This window comes from Canis lupus, chromosome 34, assembly GCF_048164855.1.
Source record: "Canis lupus baileyi chromosome 34, mCanLup2.hap1, whole genome shotgun sequence".
Taxonomy (NCBI): domain Eukaryota; kingdom Metazoa; phylum Chordata; class Mammalia; order Carnivora; family Canidae; genus Canis; species Canis lupus.
In genome coordinates this window covers 16,278,558-16,300,418 of record NC_132871.1, presented here as the reverse complement: position 1 = coordinate 16,300,418, position 21,861 = coordinate 16,278,558, and the positions used below count along the sequence as shown (strand labels likewise).

The following is a 21,861-nucleotide window of genomic DNA, read 5'->3' as shown; positions in this document are numbered from 1 at the left end:
ATTTTGCTATTATAAATAACATTGTGATAAATAATTGTGCATATAGTCCTTATTCACTTGTCTGTTTCTTTAGGATAAATTCCTGTAACTAAAACTTCTGTTACAATGATAAATAAATATACTTAAAGGCTTTTGACATGTATTGATAAATTGCCATTCAGAAAAATTATACCACTATACCCTCACCAGTAACATACTAGAGTATGTATTTTCCCAATTTCCTATAATCTCCCTTCCTAGCTGTATTTGATAATCTACCATGATGTGAAGCCCAACTCCCTGGTCTATTTCAAGACTTCTGTCATTGTGCTTTTGTTCATGCTGTCTTTTCTTGGAATGGCTTTCCTCTCCTTTGCTTGGTTAATTTTACTTGTTTTTTAGACTGGAAGGTTGGGAAATTTATAGAACTTTGTTATGCCATGACCATTGCTTGATCTAGGATACTCTTTTTTTTAAGGAAGTTTATATTTAAAATTATGAAATAATCCTAGCCTTGGTTATAAAATATTTTTCCAAATTTGTCTTTTTTCTCAAGACTGGGGGAACAGTTTCATAAATGGCTATTAGCTAGATCTCATACTTTTGAACCCTCTGGGCTCTATGTCATGATTTTATATTCTTGTGTCTGTTTTTTTGTCTTTTAAGGCTCAGAATTTCATTTTGGCTGAGTTACTCCTAGAGAAAGTGAGCTTGGTAGAAGAGGAGGAGGAGAGTGTAGTTTGACTATTAGTACCACTGCCAGGTGTTAGATAGAGAGGACTGGTGGGGGGTGGGGGGTTCATGGGGAGAGCATATGGAAGGGTTGAGGAAATGCTCATTGACTAAGCTAAGTGTTATGTTTGGAAAACCCCAGCTCTGAGGAAGGATGCTAGGTTTGACAGAAACCTGAAGTGAAGGCTGTGGTGTGTAGGCCAAGGAAGCCATACCAATAGATAAAACGGCATGAAGCCGAGGCTGCTTTTCTGCTTTGGAGATCTGATGGGCTGTAATTGAGAAAATACCTGGGAATTTGTACCACAGTTCTAACTGCCACACCTGCACAACACCATTGCTAGTACAACAGACTGTATACAGAATACTACCACACATATCTTTGTAATATCATTTGGCTCATAGATATTTGGAAAATAGGAAAAAGATGTCAGTATAACATGGAGGTTTGGGAATCCTATTCAGTCTTTCCTAGTTCAGAAGAACTAGGATAATGGGGTAGAATCATATCCTTTAGTTGGAAGGGGAAAAAACCTGAATTCTGCTGTGAAGGGAGCAGGAACTTTTCCAACAATATTTTAAAAAATTAGAAAGGAAAAAAAATTAGAAAGGAGCACTTGCGTTCAGGGCTCCTTCCCCAAGAGGCACACCTCTAGCTTCACAATTGGTTGCACTAGGGGCAGGCTGCTGCTTCCTCTGCTCCTTTTCCTTCTTTGCTGTCTTAGCTGACTGGGTTTCCTTTCTGGTTGTGATGCTGTGTTAACATCCCTTGAGATGGCCTCAAACCACTCCAAGGTGTTTGGGCCAAATGATATCCCCAGGTACAGATCATTGCTTTTGTTACTTCTTGGGTTACAAACTTGAATAGGATGTCAGTGGTCTGCCCCTCATCTTTTTTCCCCTTTAAGCTTTGTTATTTTTAGTGTGAGGTTTTTCAGGAATGAATATATCACTTATAAGCAGAAATGCCTATATTTCCTTCCTGAATTTTTTCCCCGAAGTATCTTAAAATTTGTTATTATTTTTAACTGTCACTTCTAGCTTGTAATGCGCTTATTTTTTCAGAATTTGATTTCTTGAACTCATTTTTTCCTCTTAGATCCTTCAAAGCTTTTTCTCTATTCATTGTTTTAGCCCTCTTCCCCTGCTCTTCTTTCTTCCTGTGTTAATCTGCTTCCCTCCTCCCCTTTATCTTCTTTGTGCATGTGATATTATAAGGTTAGGAAATGTTTCTAAATAGGAAATTTTTAATTTTGGCATTTTTGATTTTTATAAGTCTTTCATTAAAAGCACAGGTTAAATTTAAGAGCTTTTGTATTTTAATACTAAGGATTTTCATTATATATTTTAATTATAATGCTAATTTAAAAATAAAAAATATATTTTATTATACTGTATACATAGAAGTGAAATGTGTTGATTAATACTATGTAAGCGTGCCTGTGTTACATATTTAACATAATTTATAAGTATATTTATATTTAGGTAAAATGTATAAATTCATGAATAGGACTGTATATGATTTTGTTCTCTTTTTTTAATTCTCTTCCAGGAGGATCAGGATGGGAGTCAAGGTCTGGGCAAGAGAAAGAGGGTCAAACTAAGCAGTAGCACCAAAGGTATTTATATTTAATTTTTTCCTTGTATAAAAAGCTAAAAATGAAAACTAAGAAACAGATTTTTAACCATGGAGAACAAACTGTTGGTTACCAGAGGGGAGATGGGTGGGGGATGGGCTAAATAGGTGATGGGGATTAAGGTGGACACTTGTGATTAGTACTAGGTGATATATGGAAGTGATGAATCACTCTCTTGTACACCCCAAACTAATATTACACTGTATGTTAACTAACTAGATTTAAATAAAAACTTAAAAAATAAGCTAAAAATGTTTAATCATTAAGAACACTTGGTGGGTTAGCCATTTTGAAGGGAGAGTTATGTTCTTAGATTTGTCTAATAATGGAGAAAGTATTGTTAGGGAGTGATTGTGGGGTATCCCAAAGCAAATGAAACTCTTACTATTGGAATTTTGTTTATTGTTTTTTTTCATAAGATGTGAATTATTATTTTTTTAATAATAAATTTATTTTTTATTGGTGTTCAATTTGCCAACATACAGAATAACACCCAGTGCTCATCCCATCAAGTGCCCCCCTCAGGGCCCACCATCCAGTCACCCCCACCCCCGCCCTCCTCCCCTTCCACCACCCCTAGTTCATTTCCCAGAGTTAGGAGTCTTCCATGTTCTGCCTCCCTTTCTGATATTTCCTACCCATTTCTTCTCCCTTCCCCTCTATTCCCTTTCACTATTATTTATATTCCCCAAATGAATGAGACCATATAATGTTTGTCGCCATAAAAAAGTAAATCTTGTCATTGATGCTTTGATCCAGTGTTTTTGGCCTGAAGTTATAGTTTGATTTACATCTTTTTGTAATCTGAGATATGCAATTTCTAGAGTGAAAAAGGGTGAGTATGGGAGAGAAGGTGAGAGAGAGAGAGGTCGGGGGGGAGGAAGAGAATAAAAATGAATGGCACTTATTTAGGGTACAGTAAGGATTCAATATGTGGTTGCTCAAAGGAGGAAGTAGATATATAGTGAGGAAATAGATTAGTAATAATGAGTAATATTTATTGATCTTTTTGTATATGCTAGACATTGTGCTAGGCACTTCACATATGTTGTTTCATTTAATTCTTAAAGTCATCATACAAAACAGTTATTACTATTTTATGAATGAGGAAATGGAGACATGTTAGACATCACAGCTAATGAGAAGTAGATCCTTAATTCAAATCTCCGAGCCTCAACTGTTAATCACTATGTTTTCTTGACCCTCACTAGAATCTTTCCAAGAGCCCTTGTTACTAATTGACAGCCCATGCTCTGTGGATTTTTGCCATGGATTTCCAAATCTTAACACAGTCTATATCCTGGGGTAGTATAGTCTCCAGAAGTTAAATTATTATTTTGAATAATATTTTGAATAATAAGATTATAGTTTCTGGTACTGAATGTGTCTTGTGGAATATTTACAACTGCTTGGAAAGGTGGAGCAAGTGGACGGTTTCAGTTGAGGCTCATTTTGTAAGTCTGTTCTGAGTTCTTTTGTGGCTGCATTTAACTTGGAGAGCCTAGTGGTGGAGACCCCTCAAGGTCCTTCTAACCAGACGAAGATGACATGAGACAGATTAACAGGAGAAAATAAAATTTAATAACGTACATATGGGGAATTCATACAGACATAGAAATTCCAAAAACAGACAAAATAAAGCATATAGGTCATTCTGAACTAGTGAGAAGGGGGTAAATGATGTCTGGGTCTTCAGAGGGAAGATACGCAGTTCACAGGAAGATGAAAAAAAGTAAATATTTGATAAACACATGATTCCTAGTCCACTTAGAAACAGTGAGAATAGAGGACTTTGATCAAACAGGTCTTGCTAGGTTCCTCCCTGCCTACCGTACTTAGTTTATATCATAATGTAGTTACTATGGTGATAGTTTTTTTCCTGGAGCAGGTCCTCTATGTAAATTCTTTTTAGGCAGTTGACGGAGAGGATAAAGAGCTTTTCCTGAATCTGCTGGGTTTTGATTGCTTTTGTTTGTTTGAGTATGGTTGACACACAATGTTACATTAATTTCAGGCACACAACTTAGTGATTTGAAAGTTTGTACATTATGCTGTGTTCACAAGTGTGGCTATCATCACTATTATAGTATCATAGACTGTATTCCATATGGTCTGCTTTTTTTTCCTGTAACTTACTCATTCCATAACTGGAGGCCTTTATGTCCTCTCTTCATTTTGCTCATCTCCCTACCTGTTCTGTTCTGTTCTGTTCTGTTCTGGTAACCATCAGTTTGTCCTGTGTATTTATAGGTCTGATCCTGCTTTTTGTTTATTTATATATATGTACATATATTTTAGATTTCACTTATGAGTAGAATCATATGGTATTTGTCTTTCTCAGTCTGACTTACTTCACTTGGCATAATATCCTCTAGGTCTATCATGTTGTCTCAAATGGCACAATCTTGTCCTTTTTTATGGCTGCCTAATATCCTATTGTATATATATATCATATTTTCTTTATATATTTGTTTATTGATGGACACTTAGGTTGCTTCCATATCTTGACCATTGTAAATAATGCTGCAGTAAACATTGTAAACGATGCTGTACATAATATATCTTTATGAATTAGTGTTTTGGTTTTTTTTGGGTAAATACCCTATAGTGGAATTATTGAATCACATGGTATTTCTGTTTTTGATTTTTTGAGGAACCTTGTAATCTTTATGCCAAAGTGGCCCATCTTGGGGTAGCCTACATTTGGCCCCTACACTAGCAACGTTCATGAAATTTGATCTGTGGTCCAGGATGCGCACGTGTACATGTGTTCCCCTTCTTCCTTGCCTAGCAGGAGAACCTATAATGCCTGAAGGAAATTAGAACTCCATATGGCTACTTGGCCCTTAGACTTACCAGAGTTGTCTATGTGTTTATCTGAATCCTTGAGACACATCTGAGTTGAAGCAGATTGTTAGGTACACACTTGAGTTTAAGCTTTAGGGATGCCAAAAAAATACCTATTATGGTGTCATTATTTTCCTTCAACTTGGTCAAACTTTGACTGATGATACTTTTTATGGAGACTTAAGGTTGAAGCTTATTTTATACTTGATTTTTTTCATATTTAAGATTGGATTATCTTCTCTTCTTCCTCCACTGATGGGAAGTGGTACAGAGATTTAAGATTTGATCAGTTATCATTTTGCTTTAAGTATATGCATGGAAGAAATGGCTTTTTGAATTAGTAGAATCCCTATTTCCAAAAAAGTGATAGTTAGTTGCTTTTGAAAATATTGAAAATCCAGGGAGTGGTTTAGTTTTTGTAAGAATTTGGTTTAGCACTTTGAAAGTGAGCCGAAAATAAAATAGGTAATGATAGGCCAGAGGTTGAGGTACTGTGCTACATTCACCGTCTATTCTCAAAACCTAAATTTTAAGGATGAAGAAACTGAGGCCTACAGGGCTTTAGTCAACATGCTGAGATTATTGGAGCTCCTGAGTTACAGGGTCTGGACTCTGCTGTCGAATGAAATCTTTACCTCACTTATGCATTTGTACCACGTGCTGATTGCTCAGAAGTCTCTTTTTTTACAGTTTGGCTTAAGGTAGTTTAGGCATTGTAAAAATCATGACAATTTAACCCATTTTTTAAAGGTAAATATGTAGTCATATATAATTAGTGGAAACATTTCTAACCACATTTCCATAACACACAAAACACATCACACTGTGTCTTAAATATCTTGGGGAAACTGACATCACCTATTTTAAGAACAACAATGAAGACATTGTGGGGTTTTTCTTTGCCTTTTTTGTCTGAAGATGAAAAAATGGAATCATACACAACTGCAGCTAATTTCATTTTCGTAGAAGCCATAGCTTTTCTGGTTCACTTGGATTGTTTTATTTATTAAAACAAGGTGAATGTTTCTTTCTTTTTCAGTACATGACACCTAATAATTATGGTAGCTTCAGGCTTTCAGTTGGCAAATGCAGACTTGCAGAGTTGTAACTGAATTCTGAGAATACTACAAATTCTTTTAGTTTTGTAAATAATTCTAGAAACACTTATCTGTAAGGATTTTATTTTTCGATAGTCTAAAATTTTCAATCAGTGTTAAAGTGTAAGAATTAAGTTGACATCAGCAATATGTTCTGGGTTATATTCTAATTTTGAATCATAATCCATATGTTCATGTCACCTGATTCATTTGGGCCCTAATTTTATTACTTTTTGGCTTTGAATCTGTCAGTGTGTGCCTTTGAATATGTTTTACCTCATTTTTTGCAAGACTGGTTTATTTCTATTTTAAAATCATTATCATATCCTGGGAATGATCTAGTTCAGGAAGAAGAGATTTCTGTTTTACAAGTAGAAAGTTCTGAGATTTAGAAAATAAAGAATATGTTTCCACTAAGGAGATGTATAGTATAATTGTATGTATATTTTTATCCCTATTACATACTGCTTATGTATGTAAGTGCCTTTTAGTAAAAGGCACATTGAAAGGGAGTTAGGGAATTGGGACAAACTTTTGCCTCTCTGTAGTTAAAATTATAATGTCTCCAGAATAATAAAAATGTTATTCTGAAAATAATGAGTTATTAATTATTAACAGAAAAATTTTGTTAAAGTTATGTCTGAGAAGTACTGATTCAAGCCTATTAAACTCACACTTTTATAGAAGAATCAGGAGAGTAGTGGCATGCTTCTTGATGGCATGTTTATTGAGCTTATTGTTACATTTAAAAAAATATTTATTTTAGACAGAGAAAGCATATGTACAAGTGCAAGCACGGGGAGGAGCAGAGGGGGAGGGACAAGCAGACTCTGTGCAGAGCCCGATATAGGGCTCTCAATCTTAGGACCCTGAGATCATGATCTGAGTCAAAATCAAGAGTCGGATGCTTAACCGACTGAGCCACCCAGGTGTCCCTATTGTTATGTTTTTAGACTGATCCATGACCTAAGGAGATGTGGTGTGATTGCATTATTCAGAGTTAGTTGAGAGTAGAGTTAGTTGAAAAAATGCTTCAGGTTACCCTGAAAAACATTTTGAACTGTAATGTACTTAGGGCTATACCTGAGTATTTTGGTGTATGTGATACTATTTTTTAAAATCCCTCATCTAACACTAGTCCTTCAGTAAGCATCATCTCTTAACTAGTCCGTTCACATATGACACTTGCTATATCCTCTTAAATGTCGTTATATAGACCTAATGATCCAGAGGAGTAGCCCAAGATCATTTGCTCCCACAAAGATCAATAGTCAGAATTTTGTAGTTCTTTTTTAGGGAAAGACATTAGAGAAAGTGAGACAAAGAAATAATAGTCAAAGTATTAAAAATAGTTCATTATATACCCGTTGAGACCTTTCTGTTGACTAAGTGTGACAAAGATGTAGAGATTAGCAGGAGACAAAGTGGACCTCAAGGAGTAGCTTAGAAATTGGCTGTTTAGTAATTTTATCCCTCTTTGAATACTTTTATTTAAAAGGGGCATCCATTTTCTGTTTTCCCTATGCATGAAGAAGGGTGGCTTGAGTCTGTTGCAAGTTAACAATTCTTCATAATTTTCTTGGTATATTCTTACCAGATAAAAGTAAATTCTTCTGTAGACTAGAGTAAGCAATAGATTAGTAATTACTTCCTGCAGCAAAGTTAGTGTTTAATTTATGAAGAACAATTTTAAAGAAATAAATTATTGAATCTTATAACAATTTCTTCCCTTTCTTTAAAAACTAAAAATTAAACGATTTAATAACTTTGCTTTATGGCCTTAATATTTTGTTCTTAAAGTTATTACTATTGGGGCAGCCTGGGTGGCTCAGTGGTTTAGCGCCACCTTCAGCCCAGGGCCTGATCCTGGAGACCCGGGATCCAGTCCCACATCGGGCTCCGTGCATGGAGCCTCCTTCTCCCTCTGCCTGTGTCTGCCCCTCTCTCTCTGTGTCTCTCATGAATAAATAAATAAAATCTTAAAAAAATAAAGTTATTACTATTAATATTAGTACTAAGTACTGTGAATATTATTCTTGTAAGATAATTATTTTGAATCTTAGTAGAAATTTTAAACACCTTATGTTTAAGGACAAGTAATTACTTATTTTTTTAGTAACTGCTTTCTAATAAAATATAAGGTATTTTATTATTTATATACCATGGAGATGATAGAAACCTGGATTGATGATGTCATTATTATCATTGAATTATTGAAATGATATCCTTAATTTGTAGAAACATTCAAGTGTTTGAGGTTGATAGATGATTAATTATAGTAAGGCTTAAATGAGATGAGCAACTTAAATCATTAGGTGATAAGTTTTCTTTTTTTATGTAGATCAATCTATAATGGATGTTTTGAAACATAAAAGTTTTCTAGAAGAACTGTTGTTTTGGACTATAAAGTATGAATTCCCTCAGAAGATGGTAACTTTCTTACTCAACATGCTTCCAGATCAAGAGTATAAGGTATCCATATGTTTTTTCCCTTCCTTTCTGAACTTTGCTCCCCTTTCTTTGCCTTTTCATTATGAATTTTTTTGGTTTGTTTCTCAGCTGTGGCTTATTGTAGCTTTGAAGGTTGATATAATACTAATAAAAAGCATTAGCTTCTTATGCTATCAAAACAAGGTTTGCACAAAAAGCAAGGGATCATAAATCTGAAGCAAAGCAGTTTTACAAAGCAGTATTCCTAAGGGTAGTCTCTCTGCATGGAACTTGGTCCAAAGAGAATGCCGAGGGACAAACAAAAACATAATTGCAGAAGTAAATATGTACAATTAAATTGTGGTGGGTTCTCCAAAGGAGAGGTACAGAGTGCTATGAGAATGTTTAAGGGGACAGCTAAATTTAGATTGTAGGATTAGAGGGATGTCTGGCTGGCTCAGTTGGTAGAGCATACTACTCTCGATCTCGGGATTATGAGTTCAAGACCCATGTTGGGCGTAGAGATTACTTTAATAAAAGAGGATTATGTAGTTAGGCTTGGGAAAATCATAGGGTTAGTTGTTGCTGGCCATAACCATTAAACACAGAGCAGTTATTGACCTATATACACATGTAGATAGGTAGAGGCTCTAGTTCCAGATGGTCTGGACCCTCACCTATGACCACCATGTGGTCATGGCAAAGTGACATAACCTAGTGTATAAGAAGAAAATAAATTATGCTGTCCTTCTTCTCCCCCCCCCCCCCCACTTTTTTTGACTGTAGTTCTTACAGTTTAGGTAATAAAGCCTCCTTAGGAGTTACATTTTTTTTTTTTAGAAGTTACATTTTAATGAATAATGCCATTGTTTTGTGTCTATACCCAGTTAAGAAAACAAGAAGAAATGCATATGTTACACAGCAAGAGTATTTAGTCAGATAATGGTCAGCTTTCCAATCAAATAGGAGAAGACATTTCTTTTGTAGTAATCACATTGACTCCCTTGATTTTGGAGTTATATTAAATCCTCTGATATGGTTTTTAATCAAGACCTTAGATTTTGTTGTTAAAGTAGATAGCGCAAAGCAAAGACACCTACTTTTATGTTAGTTAATTGACATATCTGTAAGCAAAGTGAAAATTGTATTTTAAAATCATGGTATTTATAATCGTTCTAAAAGTTTAATAATTAAAAATACCTATTAAAATTTTTCTTAACTAACCAGGTATTTTGCTAAGGTTCCAAAAAAAGAATGTGACTACTATCATCATTGAAATTACTTTAAAAATTACTTTGGAAAAAAAATAAAATTACTTTGGATGTCATCATAAGCTAACAATAGCTTTAAAATGTTAATATGATGTATTGGAAAATGTGTTCTAAAACTCAAACTAATGTGTTTCTTTCTTCCTATTTAAAAAAATTTACAGGTTGCTTTTACAAAAACTTTTGTTCAGCATTATGCTTTCATTATGAAAACACTGAAGAAAAGTCATGAATCAGATACAATGTCTAACAGAATTGTGCATATTAGTGTTCAGTTGTTCAGCAATGAAGAGTTAGCCAGACAGGTAACAGAAGAATGTCAACTGCTGGATATTATGGTCACTGTGCTATTATACATGATGGAAAGTTGCCTTATTAAAAGTGAGCTACAAGGTAAACTCAGGGTTATTTCACTAGTTTTATTATTGGTATACTTGTGTAACTAATCTTAAGAATCCTTATATGCTTAAAATAGCTTTAAAATATTATAGTATATCTTTGTTAAATAATTTTTTGAAAATTTTCATCTAAATTTAAGACAAACTATTTTTTTTGAGACAAACTTTAAACTTACTTTTAGCTTTGTTATTCACAAATAACTTGTTGAGATTTTTGGATATTTCTTTTCTGTCTTTTTGCGTGATATGAGCATATTTACAGATTCAAATAATACTTTAAAAATATGCCACTGTGTTGTATGTCTTGAAAACATGTTTTTTAATGATTGCAGTATGTCATATGGCTTTACCATAATTTAACCCATTTCTTTATTAGACATGTTCCTATTTTTTATTATAAATTTGTTATCTGCCTTAGATATTTTTATATGCCTATAGTTTAATAATTTAAAAATTGAAATAAATCTTGCTGTTTTTTGTTTTTCCACAGTAATATCTTTAGTTTTTTTCTTTTGTGCCCACTATATGGTTGGTACTCCTCAAACTGCCATAATATTTCTAGGGCTTCCTCCTGTTCTCATTTCACTGTGGTCTTTCATCTTAACTTTATCTCCTTGTAATAATTTATGTGGAGTATTTGCTATGTATGGGGCACTATGTTAACACTATTCATATGTTGTCTCGGTTAAACTTCTGAATAATTCTCTGAGATTGATATTATTATTGTCCTTATTATTCCCACTTTAAAGATAAGTAAATTGAGGTTTAGAGAAGTTAAGGCATTTACCATAGATAAGATAGCTAGTAAATGACAGAGCCAAGGTCTTCCTATCATCCTGATGTCAGAATCTGCCCTTAACCATGACACAAAGCAAGCCAACATCGATAGTACTGTGTTTTCATTTGTTGGCATATGGAGCTAAACTTTAACACCAGACAATACCTGAGATTAAATCTCAGGACTTCCATTTTCTTTGGAGGAGAGATCTTGTAGTTGAGACTTTTTTGTTCCACTGTTACTTCCTTTTGCATATTAGCTACTATTTTCTTTCTATTCTGATAGTCTTGTCTATTCTCATGTGAACCATAGCCTGAAAAATAGTGTATACTCAACATAGAGTGCACTGCCTTATATATGCTAATAATAGCTAGCTAATATAATATCTGCCATCTTTTGAGCACTCACTATATGCAGTACTCTTTTCTCAGTACTTTGTATTATATCATTTAGCCATCTGTAGATGCTGTATTTTTTGTTTTGTTTTGTTTTTTTCTTAATTTATAGGGGAGGAAACTGTGACTTAGGGAATTGAAGTTAATGATCTATGGTTTTTAGCTATAAGTAGTAAGGCTAGGTGTCTGACTTAAACCTGTACTCCTATTTTTAGTATATGTGCTGCTGAAGTGAGCACTTAAACCTGTACTCCTGACCACTACGTGACTGTCTTTCCATTGTAGGTATAGTGGGAACATAATACATTATTTACATTAAGCCATATACGTTTCCCTTTTTTAAAGGAAAACTTAAAAGCTGCTTTGTATTATATAGTTTTTATCTTCATGTAAGATGACCCTTTTGTTTAAAGATTCTGTATTACATGTATTGCTTATTCTTTTTTGAAATAGTATCTATAATTCAGGTATATTGGTGATTTTCTTTTATATAGAATTACATATTTAGAGAAGGATTTTTCACAAAATATTTTTAATTTATAAACTGGAAAACTTTAATTTTCAAAAGTTGTTTTAAATTTTTAAAGATTTTATTTATTTGAGAGAGAGAGAGAGAGTGGTGAGGAGGGGCAGAGGAAGAGGGAAAGAGAGTCTTTTTAAAAAATTTTTATTGGTGTTCAATTTGCCAACATATAGAATAACACCCAGTGCTCATCCCATCAAGTGCCCCCCTCAGTGCCCATCACCCAGTCACCCCCAACCCCACCCACCTCCCTTTCTACCACCCCTTGTTCGTTTCCCAGTTACGAGTTTCTCATGTTCTGTTTCCCTTTCTGATATTTCCCACTTATTTTTTCTCCTTTCCCCTTTATTCCCTTTCACTATTTTTTATATTCCCCAAATGAATGAGTCCATATAATGTTTGTCCTTCTCCTATTGACTTATTTCACTCAGCATAATACCCTCCAGTTCCATCCACGTTGAAGCAAATGGTGGGTATTTGTCGTTTCTAATGGCTGAGGAATATTCCATTGTATACATAAACCACAGCTTCTTTATCCATTCATCTGTCCATGGACACCAAGGCTCCTTCTACAGTTTGGCTATTGTGGACACTGCTGCTATGAACATCGGGGTGCAGGTGTCCTGGCGTTTCACTGCATCTGTATCTTTAGGGTAAATCCCCAGCAGTGCAATTGCTGGGTCATAGGGCAGATCTATTTTTAACTCTTTGAGGAACCTCCACACAGTTTTCCAAAGTGGCTGTACCAGTTCACATTCCCACCAACAGTGAGGAGGGTTCCCCTTTCTCCACATCCTCTCCAGCGTTTGTGGTTTCCTGCTTTGTTAATTTTCCCCATTCTCACTGGTGTGATGTGGTATCTCATTGTGGTTTTGATTTGTATAGGGAAAGAGTGTCTTAAGCAGACTTCATGCCAAGCTCTGTCTTAGGACTCTGAAATCATGACCTGAGCTGAAATCGAGAATCAGATACTTAACGAACTATGCCACACAGGTGCCCTAAACTAGAAAACTTTTAAAATTTAGAAGTGTCTGCTCTTATGGAAACAATCTGGAGTCTATTTTCTTGATGAAGTGGTTTAGCAGTACTTATTAGTTATATATAGTTTGCACTTGATCTTCAAGGAAGAATGTTTGAGAAGATGTATTTGAATCTGCCTCATATTTTTTTCTGTAGCCAGATTTCCTGAAAGAGTTTGTTTCCTTGCTTTTCCGTCATTCAGTAACCAACCTTAGTCTAGTGTCTACTTTCATAATTCTGTTGCTCTCCCCGAAATTGTCTAGGACTCTAGTGGTCACATGTTCTACTTTCCCCAAAATGGCTCCAAGCAATGCCTATTGTTCTATTTTTTTTTAAGATTTTATTTATTAATGAGACACACACACACACACACACACACACACACACACAGGCAGAGGGAGAAACAGGCTCCATGCAGGGAGCCCAATGTGGAACTCAGTCTCGGGACTCCAGGATCACGCCCTGAGCTGAAGGCAGACGCTCAACCACTGAGCCACCCAGGTGTCCCTCTGTTGTTCTGACATAGTTATTTATATTCTCTTTTACTCTCATCAGTATTCCAGTTCATATAATAAATTATATGATCACTCTTTTCATGACATACATGATGGGGGAAAACTGTGACCACTCTTTGGACCTTATCTTTCCTGTTTTTCAGTAGCATTTCACACTATTGATGGTCTATTCTTTCTGTGGCCCCAAACTCTTTTCTGATTGTCCTGTTGATGTTGGTGTTTTTTGGCACTTTGTCACTTTTCCCATATTTTCTGAAGTCATATTGCAAAGTCTTATTTAGCTTTCTGTATATACTTCCCCTCTAATGCAGGTTGTCTGTCCTAGAAATTCTTTAAAAAATTGAATTTTCCAAAAGCTAAATAGCTGTTGGTAGCATTGCTAAGATCTTTAAGTACAATTTTTTTCCAGAAGTATATCACATTATTTCTAAGCCAACGTCTAAAATTATCTTTAGCTCTCATGGTGTTTTATTCCATTTTCAAAAGTAGCATAATATTTCATGATACATATTTACTGGTTTTCTAAAGACACCATAAACTTTCCTGTTTTTACATCAAGTTTATTAGAATGGGCTTTAAATATTTTGAACTACCTATAAGTAGCTACAGATATTACAACAGGATCTCTGTACTTTGTTTTTATTTTTTAAATGTATTTAGCTTTTACAGAAATTTTTGTTATACAGGTTTTGAAAACTTTTTCTATAAGTAAATACAGAAGCTGAGACAATGAGAATTCACATGGCCACAGCAATAGCTAAAGATTAAAAGAAAAAAGCCTCTAGTAGTATGTAATCCCTACCTTATACTTTTACTTTGTTGTATTTGTGTTTCTACACCGTATTACTTTTGTGATTCAAGCATAACTCACAACTATTCATATCCCTGAAATCTTATAATTTGTCTTATGAAACAGTCTGTATAAAATGAGAACTTAAAACCATATGTCATAGAGACGCCTAGGTGGCTCAGTCGATTAAGCATTTGACTCTTGATTTCAGCTCAAGTCATGATCTGAGGATTGTGCACTGGGCATGGGGTCTGCTTAAGATTCTGTCTCCCTCTGCCCTTCTCCTGGCGTCTCTCTCTCTTTCACAAAAAAAGCCAACCCCCCCATTCCCAAAACCAAATGTTGCATAACATAGGAATGTTTGTATATGGTAATAATCCCAGACTGATCTGTCCTGAATATGAAACTGTTTATCGAGCTATACTCTTTGGATGTTTACAAGTACCTCAAACACACAATGTCCACACCAAAAATTCCTTCTTACGTCTTTATCAAGCCTGCTTCTCTTCAGTTATTGTGTGTGTGTGTGTGTGTGTGTATGTGTGTATGTGAGTACACAAGTGTGTGTTTTGGTACCACTGTCCAACCACTTAACACAGCTGCCCAAATTAGAAACCTAGGAGTCATTTTTGACTTCTTGCTTCTTGTAGATATAATGAACATCGCTGAGTCTGTCATTTGAACCTTCTAAACATCTTAAAAGTAGCCATTTCTCTTCATCTTTACATCTTCACGCCACCACCATAATTCAAGCCATTGTCGTCTCTTAAGACCTTATACCACTAGCCATCACCACCCTCTCTTAGTCACTTTCCACACTACACATCTGATCATGTTCCTTTCTCTCAACCCTACCCCCCCCACCCCCGGTGTCTTGTCATCCTCTTCACATGAACTCCAATCTCCTGAAGCTGATTTTTTAGGTCCTCTGGCTTCATTTGTGTCACCCTTCTTTCTCCCAGCAATTCCATTTTTTTTTTTATTGCTGCCTTTACCTAGAATACCATTTTCCTCTCTCATCCCTAGTTTGTTTGGCTGATCCTAATTCCCCCTTCATTCTGTAGGTCTTAGTTTAGACATTTATTCTTCAGGAAAGTCTTTTCCTGAATTGTAGACTAGCTGTTTTTTTTCCCTATAACTTCTTGTGCTTTGGCTATCATAGCCCTATCACACCCAGTCTTCTTTTATTAATCTCAATGGAGAGAGATACTATATAAGTTCTGATTGATTTACCTCTGTATTCTCAAACTTAATAGAATACCCTGCCCTCAGTAAGTGCTCAATGAATATTTGTTGCTGAGTGAGTCTCAGGGAAAAATAGAAGTCCTAGTCCTTTTATTTCATTGACGGTTCCAAAGTAGTTTTCACAAGAACAGTAGTATTTAAAGCAGTGCCAGGAAAATAATAATTTTGATTAATTGTATTCTGCATATTCATCTTCTGGTTTCAATAAAATAGAACAGTGATTTTCATGTTTAAAAAATTTTAAATTCCAGCATCACTGAGCACTGTTCCGTTAATAGCAACTGCTCATTAACTCATGGTGGCAATAGTTGTCACTCAGAGTGACAACTAATCTTAGGTATGGGTATCTGTAAAAGTCCCAACTTCATTCAGTTATACCTCTCATCCTATTAGAGGCACTAAAAGAGAGTATGATTAACATTGTGGGTCCTGTTCTTATATATGTTTAAAAGTTAAGAGGTGGGTAAAATAATTTCATGGACTGAAAACGTAAATTTAATATATGGAAAGTAAGTGCAATAGAAGCCTCTTCACTGATGAGTTTAACAAGTAGATGGTTAGTTGAAAAAGTTGGTTAAAGTGAGGAATCATAAAAAAAGATACATAGATGTATTAAACAATATACTTTAACTTAAAATACAGAGATGCATATTCATTCTCTAACCTGTTAATTTTGGGCAAAGCATTTTTAAGATATGGTTTCCTTGATTGGAGTTCTCCTTCATCTTTCTTATATGTACCACTTCTGCAAAGCATCATCTGTGATTTCCAGTTTCAGTGTCTTTAGAGTTAGAACAGAAAGATCTTTGTGAACCAATCTGAGTGTAAAATTCTAGGTTTTTATGATTTTTCTCCAAGATTTTTTTAGCATTTTCTTAGGCACTTTTATTGTCTCTCAAACTTATGACCCAGTTTTTGTAATATTTGTCTTTATGTATTCATAATCATCAGTTTATGTATGTACTTATAATTTAAATTTTAAAAAGAACAATTAGCATGAACAGAAACAAAAAAAGACTCTGGATAAGTATGTATTTTGGCTTTTATGTAGGAGGGAATAGGTTAGTAGCTTTGAGCACTCTGTATACTATGAATATTAGTATGTTTTATAGTAGGAATGGGGGGCTCATTTGTCCAGTGAATCAGTTAAGTTGGAATAGGTTAAGAGAGCTAATGCATATACACTCTAATTTCTAATAGTAAAGATTTGTACATGCCTAATCTTTCACCACCCACAGTAATGTAATTAAACTTTAGGATTTTTAAAAAAGGATTAAGAAGTTTAGTTACATGTATCTTTAATTTTTAGAACACTGTGTTTGCTATAAAATTATATTTATATATTCTTTGAATAGAAGAAAGCAATTATATAATCCATATCTTACAGATTTGTTTGATAAGGTGGAATGAGATTAACCTAGGGATAAAGATATTTTACTAATTGGCACTGAACATATTACATTATGTTGTTAAAATCAAGGAAATAATAAAGTTTTATGAACATATACTTAGCTCAATGTCATGTAGTATGTTAAACTAATGTGGTAATAATAATTTTAATAATGTAATGTTATATGTTATGTGTTATGTTAATACTTCATTTAATTCCCTTAAGATACATGTCTTTTCCCCATTTTATGGATGGGTAAATTGATTCAGAGTCTAAGTAACACATCATATGGCTGTAGTTTGAATTCAGATATCCCTGTTTCTAATGTGTATAATGTGTATCATTGGTTTGTTTTTTTTTTTTTTTAACTTATTACTGGGCTGTGTGTGTCTGTTTTAGATGAAGAAAATAGTTTACATGTGGTAGTGAACTGTGGAGAAGCATTACTGAAGAATAACACTTACTGGCCTCTTGTCAGTGATTTTATTAATATCCTTTCTCATCAAAGTGTGGCTAAGAGATTTTTGGAGGACCATGGTTTGTTAGTTACATGGATGAACTTTGTATCTTTCTTTCAAGGTATGAATTTTACTTTTTTGGTTAATTTTTTTTAGTTTACAAAGTGCATAATGCAAAACGATCAGATATACTAATTAAAAGATAGTAGCACATTATTTGGGTTACATGTGAAATGTTTCATTTTAATTAAGATTTGTAAGTACTTTAATCAGGTGTTCATGAAGATATATTAGAGTCATGCAAAATATCAAATTATTAAAAAGGAAATGAGTGTAGTATTTTAGCACTTTAAATCATTAATCCAGAAATTTCTAATCTACTCAAGAAAGATTTATAGCACTTTCATAAAATTTCAAGTAGCATCAATTAAATAGTTTTGACTTTCTTGTTTAACATATTTAGTTATATAACAGATAATTCACAAAGTGTAAAAACTTCTGAAAAGACTAGATTATTTTATTTTAAATAATTTATTTATTTTTCTAGATATTGTGTCATTTATGCTGTTTGTGCGCATCAGTCTTTGGTGCTAGGAAGTATTTTACTTGATTTTAATTTGAATACTTGCTCCCATTTGGCAAAGTTTATATCTGCTTTAATTTTTGCAAGGTATGAACTTAAACAAGCGAGAACTAAATGAGCATGTGGAATTTGAGTCTCAGACCTACTATGCTGCCTTTGCTGCTGAACTTGAGGCCTGTGCACAGCCAATGTGGGGGCTCTTATCCCATTGTAAAGTTAGGGTATGTTGAAAATATTTTTGTTAATTTCTGTCTTTAACTTTAAAAGAGCGATTTAAGAAAAAGATTTGTGAAAACATTGACTTGTTTACTCATATATAATAATGGGCAATGTTTAATTGTGAATTCAGTTTTGTGACAGCTGACCTCAGACAGTAATTATTATTCTTAGATTGGAGTTCATTATATTTGTCAGATCCTTGTAGTCTTCTCTTACCATGAATAGTGTTTGGAGCTTTATTAGAAGTCTCCACATTTATCTTTGTTGCTTCATTTTATCCATTATGTTAGTTAGTTGCCTGATGCTTTTTGTCTTTCAAGAAATGAGAATAGTTCTTAATAAAGTTTATATTTTTAAGATTCCAAGCACAAAGTATACACTTCATACAACTTCCAGCTGTCTACAAAAGGAATCTTAAGAGTAACATAGCAACAATATAAATTCTTATAATTGGTTAAGAAAATGATCACTTGTAATTGCATGTATTTGTGTCCGTATACAAATATATTTTTTTACTTTTGCATTTTAAAGTATTGGTTTGATGGGTAGTCTCCACAGTCCTTGGATGATCTAGAAAAATGAAATGCCCTGACTGAGGTTTTGCTATATGGATCCCATGAAGACCAGCTGCCAACTGTATTAATAAGGATGCTGGACAAGATTTTATAGTGGAAATATTTAGAAGTCTTGGATTTTGATCTTATCTCTGCATTTTTCTACTTAAGTTGCTTGGTCAACTCATTTAAAACTATTTGAACATCTCCGTCTTTCTCCTTAGTTTTTTAGAAAACAAAGCAAAAGAAAATGGGACACTAAAGCCTGCCCTTCTTCACAGGGTTATTATGAGGCCCTCCTCCATATATACTTTAAATATATGAATTCCTTTAAGCAGATTCATATTTTCTCTCATGAGTTCGGCTGTTCTCCAAATGCATGTGACTTACAACTTTGTTAGTCTAACCAGGTTCAGATTTTCAACAGCTCTGGCTATTCATGTCTATCTCCTTAGAGGTACATTAATTTTCTCAAGCCCCTAATTAATGTATTAAATTCATCTGCCTGTACTGTGTCCTTTACATCATTTATGGTATCTGAAAATATGTAGTTATCTAATACAGAAACTTTCTCTCATGTGCCAGTTGCATTCAACCTGTAATCAGATACTATGAAATTTTGTTTCTGTTCTAGAAAGTCTTCCTCCCACTTCCTGTGTTTTAATTTATTTCTTTATATCTTTAAAATCTGGGTTGTTAAGATAATTTAACTGGTTTTCCTGCCTCTAGATTTTTTTCTACTCTAACCGGTCCAATACTTAAATTACTTTTCTAAGCTCTGTGCATATCTCTCCTTTGCTTAAGAATCATTATAGTTCTCAACTGTCTACAGGGTAACATCTGTGTTTTCTATAGAGACATTTAAGATCCTTTATCATTTGCCCTTAACTTGTCTCTCATAATTCATCTTCCATCTCTACCTCTTTGTTTATCTATATCTTCACTGGATTAAATATCATTCTTCAACATGTGGTGTCCTCCCTTGATTCCTGTGCTTTTGTTCAAACTAGTCCCTTTTTGTATGGTCTCTCATGCTTTCTGCCTAGTCTTATGTGAGAATTATCTGGGAAGCTTTAAAAATATATATGCCTAAGCTCCACTGTCAGAAATTTTGATTTCTTTGATGTGCAGAAGGATCTCGGCAGTGATTCTAATCAGAGTGAAGAACTACTTGTGTTAGCTCTTCAAAAATGCTACTCAGCTGATACGTAACCTGCTCATTTAAGTTCTTTCAGTCAAGTTTATGATTCTGGTTTCAATGTTTTATAGTATTTTGTTTAATTTCTGCTGTAGCATTTATAAAAAATAAAAAACCCTGTCATATAATATGAGGTTCATTTGTTCATTCACTAAAAAAAGTATTTGTTGAATGCTATTCTTATGCCAGACACTATCTAGATACTTGGGTTTTGGGTGTTGAATTGAAGAGACACGGTTCTTGTTCTCATGGGGCAGTCTAATAAGGGAGACAGATGTTAAGTGGGTAAACACACAGATTTGTTTTGTAAGTGCTCTATAGGAAAACAGGTTGCTGTGAGAGTAATGAGTGTGGGGACTGATTTGTCTTGTGCTCAAAACATAAATCAGGATTAAGGTTATAAATTTTAGACCCTTGGTAATGTAAATTATATTTATCACCAGGGGGTAAGATAAGATCAAAAAGGGAGAGAAGTGGACCCTCAAGAAAGAACTAACATTTTGACATCAGAGATAAGGATGCGGAGAAGAGCCTTAGGAACATAGTATCATAGAAGTCAACAAAAGACAGTGATGCAGCAGGGAGGTTGATAGGATATTAATATGAAAAGATCAGTATTTGAAGAGGATTATTCTGACAACTGTGTTTAGGATGAATTTTGATTATGAAATTGGGGTTATGTTTATTTCTGATAATAAGAACTCATTGTTTCTAGATAGTAGTTTAATTTTTAGCTTTGAAGGGCAAGATTGCAGTGAGTTACAGTTCCATTAGCCTAAGAAGTGAAGACAATAGAGAAAAACAAGTTTATATTGTCCTGATAGAATTTGAAAGTAGTTTCTCAGTTAAATAGTATTTAGTTCCTAAAATAAGACATTTTCTTGATGAGCACCTACATTCTGCCAGATGTTCTTTACACTATATTCTTCGCATCATATTCTTATCTAATCTTCATCTCTTATAAAGTAGATACTGTCATCTCTTTCTTTCAGAAGTTAATAAGTTGCCCATGTTCACACAGCTATTAAGTAGAAGCTGAATTTGAAATCATTTGATTTCAGAACTTGTGCTCTTTCCCACTTTCTTGTAATTGTCTGTTAAAAGCAAGAATGTCTAGAACTTTTTACCAGTATTATTGTTGGGTTTTAGAAATTTAGGCTACATGAAAGACTATTAAAGTAAAAAAATTAGCTATTTTGTTGTTTCTATTCTCTAATTATCAAATACAAAACTAAAGGATTACTGATAAAAAAAAAAAACTTATGAGATAACTTACTTTCTTTGTATGATTGCCCTTAATGCTGTTTGGTTCTTGAAAATGTTAAGGGCTAGATAAACAATACTAGATTGATAACAGATATATTGAATAAAATGATGGCACATTTCCAGAATCTTACTTTTTGCCTTCCTAACGGAACAGATAAGCTGTAAAATCTCCATCTAGTGGCAACGTTAGGTTACTGCAGACTACAGAAGTGTTTGGCCAGGACCCTTTGGAGCACTAAACTGCTTGTCACACATAGTGCTAGATAGACTACGACACAGAGCATTTTACGAACATTATTTCACCTGCTTCTTTCACAGTACTAGGAGGTAGATAGTACTATGTCCATTTTTACATATGGATAAACAAACTAAAAAGGTTATAAAACTAGTAAGGAGTACCAACATGCACACTGAATGTTTTTGGGTGGGTCTGTTAGTGGCGGGAGATGGGAGAGCGATGATCTGCACATGATTATTAAATATGCTGTATTTAGGAATGTAATTAACTTGTCACCTTTTTAAAGGCCCTTGATACATAC

At 34.2% G+C, this 21,861-nt stretch overlaps 1 protein-coding gene across 1 annotated transcript in view; it reads left to right on the top strand.

The window, feature by feature from the left end:
* Nucleotides 1-21,861, top strand: part of UBR3 (ubiquitin protein ligase E3 component n-recognin 3) — a 227,572-nt gene that overhangs the window by 61,706 nt on the left and 144,005 nt on the right. The window contains exons 6-10 of the mRNA XM_072811042.1: nt 2,264-2,330; nt 8,634-8,764; nt 10,155-10,383; nt 17,444-17,623; nt 18,173-18,306. Of these exons, the coding sequence (XP_072667143.1) occupies nt 2,264-2,330; nt 8,634-8,764; nt 10,155-10,383; nt 17,444-17,623; nt 18,173-18,306 (741 nt within the window). The remainder of the gene's footprint in view (nt 1-2,263; nt 2,331-8,633; nt 8,765-10,154; nt 10,384-17,443; nt 17,624-18,172; nt 18,307-21,861) is intronic.